The sequence below is a fragment of the Marmota flaviventris genome, chromosome 5 (genome assembly GCF_047511675.1).
Source record: "Marmota flaviventris isolate mMarFla1 chromosome 5, mMarFla1.hap1, whole genome shotgun sequence".
In the NCBI taxonomy this organism is placed as follows: domain Eukaryota; kingdom Metazoa; phylum Chordata; class Mammalia; order Rodentia; family Sciuridae; genus Marmota; species Marmota flaviventris.
Genome location: NC_092502.1, coordinates 6,461,670 through 6,474,562, shown reverse-complemented (window position 1 = coordinate 6,474,562; position 12,893 = coordinate 6,461,670). Strand labels below are relative to the sequence as shown.

Sequence of the window (12,893 nt, the reverse complement as noted above, 5' to 3'; positions counted from 1 at the left end):
TGGATATTCATTCATTCAGTGAATATATACACACATGTTATGTGTGCAATAGCACAGGGATCCACCTTTATGTGTGAGTAAAAAGAACCAATTGAATATAAATAAATAGAAAAGCCAAGTCCAGCAGAGCAGAGGAAGGAAACTGAGGTAGGGAAGGGGGAAAAGAGGGCAGGGGAGAGGTGAACTGAAATCAAATTCCATGCATTTCTGATTTTGTTAGGATGAACCCAGCTACTAAATATAACTATAAAACTCTAAAAAAAAAAAATAACGCCAAACCCAAACCTCCCAAATTGTTGAAAAAAGTAAATAAATTATTACATATTTATGTGAAATTCTACAATGTTAAAAGAGAAGAGTCTTCAGGTACCAACAGAAGGTTCATTGACACATTTTACAACTAAAATATTGAGTGAAATTAATCTCTCACAGAGGAATACACATTTCCTGAAAGTTCTTGAACTACACTTTATTTTAAGGAATGCATAAGTGTCAGTCAGCTTTTGTGTCATTGTGACCAAAGTACCAGAGAAAAACAACTCAGGGAAGGAAAGTTCATCTGGGGCTCACAGTTTCAGAGGTCTCAGTCCATAGACAGCAGACTCCATTGCTCTGAGACTGAGGTGAGGCAGCACTATTTGGGGTAAAGGCCCAGAGGAGGAAAGCTGCTCAGCTCAGGGGAGGTCAGGAGGCAGAGAGGGGCATGGGCACACATATCCTTGCAGGGCATGCCCAGGGACCATCCATCCCCACTGCTACACCTACCATCACATCAGTCCAGTCAAACTAAGATGGAGGGCTACGTTACATCTCTCACAATCCAGTCACCTTACCTCTGAATATTTCTGCATTAACAGGAGCTTTGGGGGACACCTCACATCCCCATGGTAACAGCATATTTGCTGTATAAAAATGGGGAAAAAATGGGAATATTGAATATATCAACTCAAGAAACACATTCATGAAATAAGTGTCTGATTTACCATATCTTTTTAGAATTGCACATTTTTTTCATACTTTTCAGGATCTATGTCACTTGTAAAACTAAAGAAGTCCTTATATTTGTTTATTGATTGGGCCTGGTCATGAAGTTCTCATTTCTGGTGCCTGAGGGTTTGAACTTCTGGTGCTTGATTAGGGAGCTTCCTTTTACTGCATGTGTAGGAGTAAAGGATGTGTCCCCCTAGGTGCCAAGAAACTCAAATCTCAGCACTCTGGTCCTGCCCCCAGCTGCTTGGGGATGGCCATGCTCATGCAGTGGTGGCTTCTCCTGGAGGTCTAGGGGGGTGAAGTGCCCTGCCATCACTGAGGGAGAGCCACCTTGTCCACAGCCACCTTCCAGGGAAGGGTCCCGAGTTTCCTACAGCCCCTAGCTGTGCCAGATGTGCATCTGAGAACTCAGAGGTGGGAGCAACCTGAGGGCTGCCAGAGGTGAAGGAAGCACACCAGACAGTGGCGGCTGAGCAGGGCAGCAGTGAAGCAGGTTTGAAAAAAGGACTAATTAGCGGAAAACTTCTGATGATTTCAACCTTCTTGAGTTTATTCCCCTCTGCTCTCAGCATAAAAACATGGCCAACCTTGTTCAACCCAATGAAAACAAAAAGTAAGAAGAAGATTTCTCTCCCCTTTTTTTTCAGTATTTTGAAGTAATTGAAACTTATTAGTTGAAGTCTTCCTTCATATCCTAAATTCAAGAGCATGAAATGTCACCAGGCACGTGTTCATGTGTAATCTCAATGAATCGGGAGGCTGAAGTAAGAAGATCACAGATTCAGGGCCAGCCTCAGCTGCTTAATGAGGTCCTTTCTCAACATAAAAAGGGTGAAGTGTAGCTCAGTGATAGATCATCCATAGTTTAATCTCCAGTACAAAGAAAAAAAAGAGTGGTCATAATTTTAATGAGTTAAATTCGTTTCAACACATTCCTTTATTCCATGATTTTTAAATTATAAGTGACTCCACAGAGTTACCTATAATTTTGTGGTGACTATCAATGAAAGCATTTAACAAATTCCAAAACACATGTCATTTTTATAATGTTTATATTTAGAAAAAAATCTGCTTGCAATTTTGATATTTATCTCAAATTTATCTTCATGCTTCTCTGAACATCTTTTTTAATTCTAATTTATTTTGTCAGTAATCAGCTCAGTGGTAGATATCCTCTATTATTGTATCACTGGACCTCATCTCTTCCACCATCTTCTCCTTCTGTTAGTTGATTAGGTGTCCACAACATCAGCTGCCTAAAACGTGCTCATGAATTCTGACAAACATCCAAAATTTATGTCTTCTCCTGCAAAACTCAGATCTAAAACCTTAGGCACTCAGGTCACTCCCTAGGCACCTGTAAAATACATATATTCTTACATTCCCAGAAATTCTATTTTGCTCAAATATTTGTCTCTTCATTTATTCACCCATACAAAATGGAGTTGCTGATACTGCAAGTCACACCTCATGGGCTTAATATTTGCAATACAGCATGAGGAACACACCTGTAGTCCTGGATCTCTTGGAATGATTCATTTAGCTAGAGGGAAGCATAATAGAGACAATAAGAAATGTTATTAGTGTTCTGTAGCCAAGAACTCTGCATGACTTTGGTGGAGGCAGGTTCCATTCCCCTAGCTGTGAAGATGGTGATGTTTGCAGAAGAGACTATGAAACTCAGGGCATGGAAATACACAGGCTCGGGATTGAATGTAGCTTGAATACCCCACAAGGAGGGAATCTGAGGTACATCATAATCTGAGAATCACTTGGCCTCCCTACTGTGAACCCAAGTCCAACAGAGGTGCAGCATGCAAAGGGAGGGTGAAGAGTTGAAGTTTCCTCCCGGTCAGGTCCTGGGGGTACCCTTAGGGAGCACCTGCCCTTCTATTGGTGAACGTCCGGTGGAAGTTCCTTCCTGTCTTTCTATGTCAGTGCATAATTGTACTTTCCCACCAAAGCACACAAGGGCTCTAATTTCCCTCCTCTTCCTGATACTGGCTACCCACATACTGTTATTTTCACATCTAACTGTTTAACTCTAGACTAATTTATACACTTCTAGGACAGTGAATCAAAATATGGACTAAGCATTCAGGAAGTGCTAGCAATTACTTTTTAAAATAATGTTTCAGGCCAGGAGTGGTGGTACACACCTGTAATCCCAGCTACAGGAGACTGTACAGGAGAATCACAAGTTCAAAGCCAGCCTCAGCCATTAAGCGAGGCCCTAAACAACTTAGTGCGACCTCATCCCAAAATAAAAAATAAAATTGACTGGGGTCAAAGCTCATTGGTTAAGTACCCCTGGATTCAAATGCCAGCACCACAAAATAGGGGGAAAAATTTTAATGATGTATGTTAGGTAGCTTCAAATTTTGTAATTTTTTAAAATTATTTTTTATTCTAATTTGTTATATATGACAGCAGAATGCATCACAATTCATATTATACATCTAGAGCACAATTTTTCATATCTTTGGTTGTACACAAAGTAGAATCACACCATTCATGTCTTCATACATGTACTTAGGGTAATGATGACCATCTCATTCCACCTTCTTTCCTACCTCCATACCCCCTCTACTCTCCTCCCTCCCCTTTGCTCCACCTAGAGTTTGTCTAATCCTCCCATGCTCCCTCACAACCCCACTGTAAATCAGCCTCCTTATATCAGAGAAAACATTTGGCATTTGGGTTTTGGGGATTGGCTAACTTCATTTAGCATTATCTTCTCTAACTCCATCCATTTACCTGCAAATGCCATGATTTTGTTCTTCTTTAATGCTGAATAGTATTCCATTGAGTATACATATCACATTTTCTTTATTCATTCATCAACTGAAGGGTATCTAGGTTGGTTCTACAGTTTAGCTATTGTGAATTGTGCTGCTATAAACATTGATGTGGCTGTGTCCCTGTAGTATGCTGTTTTTAAGTCCTTTGGGTATAAACCAAGGAGTGTGATAGCTGGATCAAATGGTGGTTCCATTCCCAGCTTTCCAAGTATTCTCCATACTGCTTTTCATGTTGGCTGCACCAGTTTATAGCCCCACCTGCAGTGTATGAGTGTGCCTTTTTCCCCACATCCTCTCCAACACTTATTGTTGTTTGTCTTCATAATAGCTGCCATTCTGACTGGAGTGAGAAGAAATCTTAGAGTAGTTTTTATTTGCATTTCTTTAATTGCTAGAGATGTTGAACATTTTTTCATATATTTGTTGATTGATTGTATATCATCTTCTGAGAAATGTCTGTTCAGTTCCTTCACCCATTTGTTGACTGGGTAATTTTTTTTCATGTTAAGATTTTTGAGTGCTTTATATATCCTAAGATTAGTGCTCTATCTGATGTGCCTGTGGTAAAGATTCGCTCCCATTCTGTAGGTTCTCTATTCACCTCACTGATTGTTTCTTTTGCTTAGAAGAAGCTTTTTAGTTTGAATCCATCCCATTTATTGATCCTTGGTTTTAATTCTTATGCTATAGACATCTTATTAAGGAAATTGGAGCCTAATCTGACATGATTGAGATTTAGGCCTACTTTTTCTTCAAATAAGCACAATGTCTCTGGTTTAATTCCTAGGTCCTTGATCCACTTTGAGTTGAGTTTTGTGCATGGTGAGAGATAGGGGTTTAATTTCATTTTGTTGCATGTGGATTTTCAGTTTTCCCAGCACCATTTGTTGAAGAGGCTATCTTTTCTCCAATGTATGTTTTGGCACCTTTGTCTAATATGAGATAACTGTATTTATGTGGGTTAGTCTCTGTGTCCTCTATTCTGTACCATTGGTCTACAGGTCTGTTTTGGTGCCAATGTAATGATGTTTTGGTTACTATTGCTCTGTAGTGCAGTTTAAGATCTGATATAGTGATGCCTCCTGCTTCACTCTTCTTGCTAAGGATTGTTTTAGCTATTCTGGGTCTCTTATTTTTTCAGATAAATTTCATGACTTTTATTTCTATTTCTATGAGGAATGTCATTGGGATTTTGATTGGAATTGCATTAAATCTGTATAGTGCTTTTGGTGGTATGGTCATTTTAACAATATTAATTCTGCAAAGCAAGAGCAAAATAGATCTTTCCATCTTCTAAAGTCTTCTTCAATTTCTTTCTTTAGTGCTCTGTGGTTTTCACTATAGAGGTCTTTCATCTCTTCTGTTAAATTGACTCTCAAGTATTTTTTTAGGCTATTGTAAATGGGGTAGTTTTCCTCATTTCCCTTTTAGAGGACTTGACACTAATGTACAGAAATGCCTTTGATTTATGGGTATTGATTTTATATCCTGCTACTTTGTTGAATTTATTTATTCATATTTTGTAATTTTTAACATTTTAAAGTAGTTTTTCTTTTATTGCTTATGTAAAATAGTTATCATAACTCATGGTAATGGTGCCACCTATTTCATATGGTTATCATAAGTTTACTACTAACACCCTTACTATTTTGGGAGATTGCTAGTGCATATTATTTACTATGGGTGCTAACAGCTAGTAGATAGTACTTACTAAAGGTTGGCTAAGGCGATAAGGTCTAAGAGGGTGAAAACCTACCTCCTGCCCTGATGGTGGAGGGACAGTATTCTTCAGTTAGTGGAGCCAGCCTTGACCGACTGATGATTTCTCTTGAGGTCCCTGTGTTTCTCATGGAGGTTGTGTTTGCAAGTTCACCTGTTCAATTTGGAAAACTTTTACTTTTCTTTTAATTACAGAGTTTTTCTTTTTGGTTGCATAAATTGATCTCTGGAGACCACCGTTCCACTTGAAGCCCTGCCTCTAGGGAAGCCACCGTGCTGAACCTTGGCTTCCCTCCTGCTTTCCGGCTCCAATAACCTGAAGATGAACAAGATCACAGACTTCATGTCAGTTCTTCCTAGAGGCATATGGAGAAGGCACACCACCGCAGGCGAATGTACTTGCACACACACACACACACACACACAGTTGTAATCTCCATAAATTTGTTTTCTAACATTTTGAGACTGTCTGAAAAAGGAAATAACTTTTAGAAGCATTCCCACTGTGGACCATACCCAAGTCATGCACTTAAAAGTAAAGAAAACTGGAAGCAATGCCCTCAAACACTCACAAACTTCTGATACACTGTAGCGGGTGAGTAGATGTTCTTTGTTCCCATTTCCTCTTTATATTCTCTTTATGGCTGTGACTCTCCATTTCTTTTCCATCTGCTTTCACTTATTGAGGAACTCATGCAGAGTTTTCTGCTTGACTAGATGGAGCCCCATTACCTCTCCACCTGTGTTCAGTCTCTGCCAGACTTTGCTGTACATCACGGCACACAGTGATTGCTCACAGTTAAGCCAGCTCTATGGGGACCACAGGAGGATCTCATTCTAGTGACATCCTGTAATCAAATGTTGCTTTGCACTTCTCCATCAGCCATTCACATGTCCTCTTTCATGATCACAGGAATGAAACTGATTGCAGTTTTTCTCACCACATCACCTTACTGACACGTTCAGTGCTTATTAATTAAAATATTGAACTCATGTTAATGTATTTGGAAAGGTCATTATAAAGGATTATAGTACAAACCTCCACTTTAAACCAAATCCTTTTTCTTCTCATATCCTGAAATGAGAAAGGATATGAGGAAGATATATTCTTATAAGAAATTTATCTGCACATCTACTTGCTTTCCAGTGTGCTACAAATATGTAATAATAAAAGTGAATTAAAGAACAAACTAATAAATATTTATGTCATACAAGCATCCAAACCTAAAACCTAATTAGATACAAAAGCTTATCTTGTTTGCAGCAGGGGCCTTTGTGATAAAATTTTCCACTAGCCTCTAACACACTCATCCATCACTCTATGGAAAAGTAGCAATAAAAATATCCACTCTCCTAAAGTCAGCTTTGTCAAAGCCTGTCAGTATCAATTTTTTGTTTGTATTGCAATTTGGGATTTGAAATCATGCCTCATTTCAAACTTCTACTCATAAGAGTGGATAACTTCAGTTGATTACCTTGATAACATAACATAAATATTTCTAAGTGACAACTTAGTACATACAAAACTGTCTGCAACAGGTTCCTGTTTTCTCTGTACTTCTGGCCCTTGATTTCTGAACAACTGCATAATCTTAGGTTCTTGTTGTTACTCATAAGAAAAGCAAAATCCCAGAGGTTCAATTCCTCTACCCCTCTTCCTGAACATTTGCTTTATCTGTCTGAATTCCAAGATAAGAATAAGCAACAGTGCTATTTTTAAAAGTTGTATTTTGCAATCTTTTCCCTTACTTCTGAATGCTCTATCCACATTTAATGCACAGTGACATCAGATTCCATGGGGAGTTGGCACAAGGCTGACTTTAACTGTTTTAGTGGCCAATTTGACAGTGTTGGTTGGTGCTCAGGGGTCATCAACCTATTATGTGATTGTGTATAGTTGTGTTTTTTCAATATTTTTCTTTCTCATTGGTAATAAAATAACTTTAAAAGACACTTTGTATCTATGCACTAATGTAGAGTTGTGTGATTGCAGCTGTGCCTGTCAGCACTGTAAATGAATACTTGGCCTCTGAGAGGGTGAGGGGCACTACAGTATGTCCATGCAGTTGTCCACAGGTCTTGAGAGCCGCTGGATTCCCCATCAAAAGAGGTTCACAGCTTTCCTAAGGAGAGGTGGAAGTTGTCACAAAGTCCATGAGACTCATTCCTATTAGGAGGGCATCCCAGTTATGAGTTCTCTTATCTTCCCTGGCTCATCTCAGGGCCTATTTGAACACTGGAAAATAATCATTTGCTTTCATTATGATTCCCTCCATAAAAACAAAAGGGGCTTAATTCATGTAGGTAGGATGAGTGCCTCCAGGGCGATATGCAAGGAACGGCAATGAACCCCTCTTTCCTTCACTACAGGTGGAAGTGGAAGCTGCATGGATGGGAGCAACCTGACCAGGGTCACTGAGTTCATCCTGCTTGGGTTTCAGAATGAGAAACCCGTGAACATTCTTCTTTTCTCTGTGTTCCTGCTCATGTACCTGACATCTCTGGTCGGCAACACCCTGATCATCCTTCTAGTGTGCTGTGACCGACGCCTGCACTCACCCATGTACTTCTTCGTAGCCAACCTCTCCTTCCTTGAGGTGGCCATCACCTCCACGGTGGTGCCTGAGATGCTGGCCAACACTTTCTCCCTCACCAAAGCCATCTCCTTTGTGGGCTGCCTCACGCAGTCTTTCTTCTACTTCCTCTTGGGGTCCACCGAGTTTTTCCTCCTGGCGGTCATGTCCTTTGATCATTAGGTCGCCATCTGCAACCCACTGCGGTACGCGCTCATCATGAACAGACAGACGTGCGCGGCGCTGCTCCTGGGGTCTTACGTGGGCGCCTTTCTGTCCATCCTGGCGCCATCAGTTTTAACGGCCCCCCTGCCCTTCTGTGGGCCCAACGTGGTGAACCACTTCTTCTGCGACAGCGCCCCGGTGCTGAAGCTGGTCTGCGCGGACACCTCTCTGGCGGAGCTGGCGGACTTCGCCTCCTCGGCGGTGCTGCTCCTGGGCTCCCTGCTCCTGACCGGCGTGTCCTACACCTGCATCATCATCACGGTGCTCCGGATGCCCTCGGCGCAGGGCTGGCGCAAGGCCTTCTCCACCTGCGCTTCGCACATCACGGTGGTAACGCTGTACTATGGCAGCTCCATCTTCATGTAGGTGCGCCCGCGGAAGGGCGGCGTGATGGACGTGAACAAGTTCGCCACCGTGCTGAACACCATCGTGACGCCCATGCTGAACCCCTTCATATACAGTCTGCGCAACGAGAAAGTGAAAGGCTCGCTCAGAGACGCCCTGGTGAAATGCCCTAGCAGACTAGGGACAACCATGTGCCCAAGGTGACCAAGGTGACACTTCCACGAAGGTGCCCTCAGGACGGGCTGCAAAAGCATTTATTGGTACAGAGTTAATTTTCCATGTGAGGGGTTAATGACCTCTTAATGCCTGTTAGACTCTCCAACAGAGGCTGACAGATGAGAAATAAGACACGTGCTGCATTTGCCAGGCATGATATAGCTTGTGACAAAAGAAACCGCAAAGCTACAGCATCTGCATTTGGTGGGTTCCGTTGCTCCTCGTTGCTTCTTGGGCATTTAACTGCTTCCTCACTGTGAACTGCGGATGCCCTGCGCCTCTCCGATTTTGAAAGTCTGACTCTCCTCTTCTAATAGGAAGAGTGAGTCCTAATATTCTTCCTCGTGTTCCAGTCTTCCCAGCAGCATCTGCTCACTTGCCAGCAAGCTTCTAGGGCACATCTGGAACACTCTCCTGGAGTTCAATCACGGCTGGCCAGCGGAAGGGAGTTAGAGCTCCCCCATTATAACGTCTGGAAGTCACCGTTTTATTCCGCTATGTTGTCATGAGAAAACCTGGGAATATGATTAGTGATGAAGTTAGTGGGCCTGAACTCCCAAAGAAAAGCCTCTCTAGAGCAGCTGGCCAGCTTGCAGATGGGGATGATGGCAGCTCCTGGCAGCAGCTCCCTCCCCCTCACTGTCCCCAGGTAAGGTGGCTCTCCACATTTCCCCTGGAATTGCATGTCCCGGACCTCCCATATCAAACACTACTTTCCTTTACTTGAAATTGTATTGCATCCCCTATTGCGATCGGTTGGTAAACTTCATTGTTACCAACAATTCTGATACAGAATTTACAGAATAGGTCATTCCTATGGCTGTTTTACTTATATTTCTCTTGCTGGTTGTCTTGGTATGCCTCCATTAGTTGAGAAAAATGGGAGAGATTAAATAATATAATTTAAATTGTTTCTGATTTGTTAATGCAACTGAAATAATTCTTATTTATTTATTTATTTATTTATTTATTTATTTATTTATTTATTTATATGAACTAGGGATTGAACTCAGGGGCACTTGACCACTGACCACATCCCCAGCCCTATTTTGTATTTTATTTAGAGACAGGGTCTCACTGGGTTGCTTAATGCATTGACGTTGCTGAGGCTGGCTTTGAATGTGCAATCCTCCTGTCTCAGCCTCCTGAGCTGCTGGGATTACAGGTGTGCGCCACCATGCCCTGCAGCATCTGAAACGATTCTTGTACTTGTAAGTTAGATTCATTTGTGAAATATCTTCTGTAAATGCATACTTTTGTATTACTCACATGTGGGTGTAACAATGTTCTGGGGAGAATTTGAAAGTGTTCAAAAATGTGTTAAAAAGTTCGCAATTTTTTTTTTTAATTTTCCCTTTTCCTAAAACTTTCAAATAAAACTGAAAAGCATGCCAAAGTAAGATCACCATATAACTTCTTCAAGATTGAAGATAAGTTCAGCTATTTGTCAACAGGATAACAAAATTGTATAGATGAAAAATATCTAGAATACCTTATTCTAACTTCTTACATGGTGGAGATAAGAAGGGAGGTCTGAGGTCACAGAGTAAGCAAGGAAGGGGCTGCATGGAGCTCAGAGATTCAGTCATTATTTCTCGAGCTTAATATGTATTTTTATCCTGTTAAGTGCAAGGTTACTCATAGAGTTAATGAGAGCCAGTGTAGACAACCTAGGTAAATATGAAAAGAACATGGGGAAGAGAGATAAACAATAACACAAGACAATAAATGGTTTATTTGTCAATAAGCTTACCACATTTTTGCACATAGACTCACATGAAGGTTCTAAATTAATATTTATATATATCTTTTTTATACAAAAACTGATCCACACATGATCCATTCATGATAACTTTACTGGGGCAAAATGCACACAACATAAAATCTGTGTTTTCCCTGTTGCAGGGCACAGTCCAGTGGCCTTAGGTGCATTCATCTGTGGGCAGCTGTCCCCAGGTTCCCTGTCCAGAGACATGCATCCTCTCAAAATGGAACTCCACGCCCCCTGGGACAGAGAGTCCTCAGCCCTTGCACCACCTGCCTCAGGGGATTTGTGCTCCTCCAGGCTCCTCCTGTAAAGAATCCTGTCCTCTTGCATCCAGGTCAGGTTACATAGCATACAGTTCCAGGTTTATTGCTATTGCAGCACACATCAGAATTTCATTTCTTTTACAAGGCTAACTAATCTCTCTCTCTCTCTCTCTCTCTCTCTCTCTCTCTCTCTCACACACACACACACACACACACAAACACACAGTCCTTTGCTATCCTGCTCTCTGCCGATGGACTTAGATTCCCATGGTCGTTCTACCATTTGATAAAAAGGAATAATGGTTCTATAGCCATTGGTTTACAAATATCTGTTTGATTTCAATTCTTTTAGGTAGGTATATACCAGTAGTTAAAATGACATGCCATAATGTAATTCTATGTTTAATCTTCTAAAATTGATAGATATTTACATTTAATTTTTGAGGACCCTCATACTGTCATCACTAGCAATGCTCAGGGGCTTTAATTTATCCACATCCTGTGAACACTTGTTATTTTACAGTTTGGGGGCCTTTTGAATAACTGGCATCCTTTTGGATATGAAGTGGTGTCTCATTGAGCTTTTGATTTGCATTCCCTCAATAATGAGTGATGTGGAATAGATTTTGATGTGTCTATTGGCCATTTGTATATCTTCTTGGGAGAAAGTCTGTTCAAGTCTTTTTCCCATTGTTGATTTGGATAGCTATTCTTAGGTTGACTTGTTTTCTTTATTGTTGAGCTTTGCAGGTTCCTTACATTTTCTTAATATGACTTCCTTACCAGACATATGATTTGCAATAATTATTTCCACTCCACGAATTGCCTTTTCACCATGCTGATTGTGTCTGTTGATGCACAGTTTTTAATTTGGTGAAACACAATTTACTTCCTTTGTTCCTTGTGTTGCCTGCTATTTTGATCTTATCAAGAAATCCTTGCCAAATCAATGTCATAAAGCATTTCCCCTAGGATTTTAACAAATTTCATAGTTATACATGTGGAAGCTAAAAAAGTTGATTTCTTAAAGGAGAAAATAGAGTAGTGTTCATAGAGGACGGGTAGAGTGTATGTGTTCCTGGGTTCCTAGGGTGGTCAATGGTTACTCAGCTACTTCAGTGGGGGGTGGGGGTGGGGAGTAGAGACGCGGTGTCACAGCAACACAGGGACGCTGGGAGCTGGTGAGAGCTGGCAGGTGACAACCTCAATTGACCTCCAGGCCAGCTCGTTTATTTTTGGAATGCATATAGCTGTTTTAGGGTTCAGGTAGGGCGTGCCCACCAATCACACATTAGCACCTTAACATCTATAAGCCAATCATCTTATGCCTAATGTAACCGCACTATGAGAAAGCACTAAATCTTGCTGTGGTGATGGAAAGCAGTCTGGAAGGGTCTTTGCCCCTACGGGAGGGGGGCTATGAGTTGGGGGGTTACATGCCCTGAAGCACTTGACACTCGGTTTCCTGACCTGGTAGTCTGGTAGCTTGACAAAGTTGACCACAAGTGCTGAGGATGTGGATTCACAGACGGCTGGCTAGAGCAGGGCGCCCCATCCTTCTGGTGTTCCTGTCAGGTCTGTACTAGCTAGCATAGGTTTTCCTAGCACTCTGAGCTGCTTGTAGCTGCTAGCTGTGAACTGAAAGTTATTCCAACAGTAGAGCAGGGAAGAAAGTGGGGGCTAGGATAATGGGAACCAAAATAGTTAGAAGGAATAAGTTCTAGCGTTCTATACTACTTCTCTACTACTTAATAAATAACAACTTATTTATTAAGTATTTTTAAATGAACTAGAAGAGAACAGTTCAAAGATTATCAATACAAAGAAAGGATAAACATTTAAGGATAAGAGGCTAATTATCCTGATCTATTACTCATTGTACACATGTAGTGAAATATCACAGTGTATCCCATAAATATGTACAATTAAAAATAAAATATTCTTTTTGGAAAAGAAGAGTTTCTAGTTTTAGCGTGTGGTGAAAACAATCACA

General features: G+C 41.1%; 1 protein-coding gene across 1 annotated transcript; it reads left to right on the top strand.

The window, feature by feature from the left end:
• The first annotated feature begins 7,897 nt into the window (after positions 1-7,897).
• LOC114082509 (olfactory receptor 6T1-like) lies at positions 7,898-8,674 on the top strand. The gene is made up of 2 exons (XM_071612779.1): positions 7,898-8,179; positions 8,267-8,674. The coding sequence occupies exons 1-2, from the start codon at positions 7,898-7,900 to the stop codon at positions 8,672-8,674; spliced, it is 690 nt and encodes a 229-aa protein (XP_071468880.1).
• Positions 8,675-12,893: the final 4,219 nt, after the last annotated feature.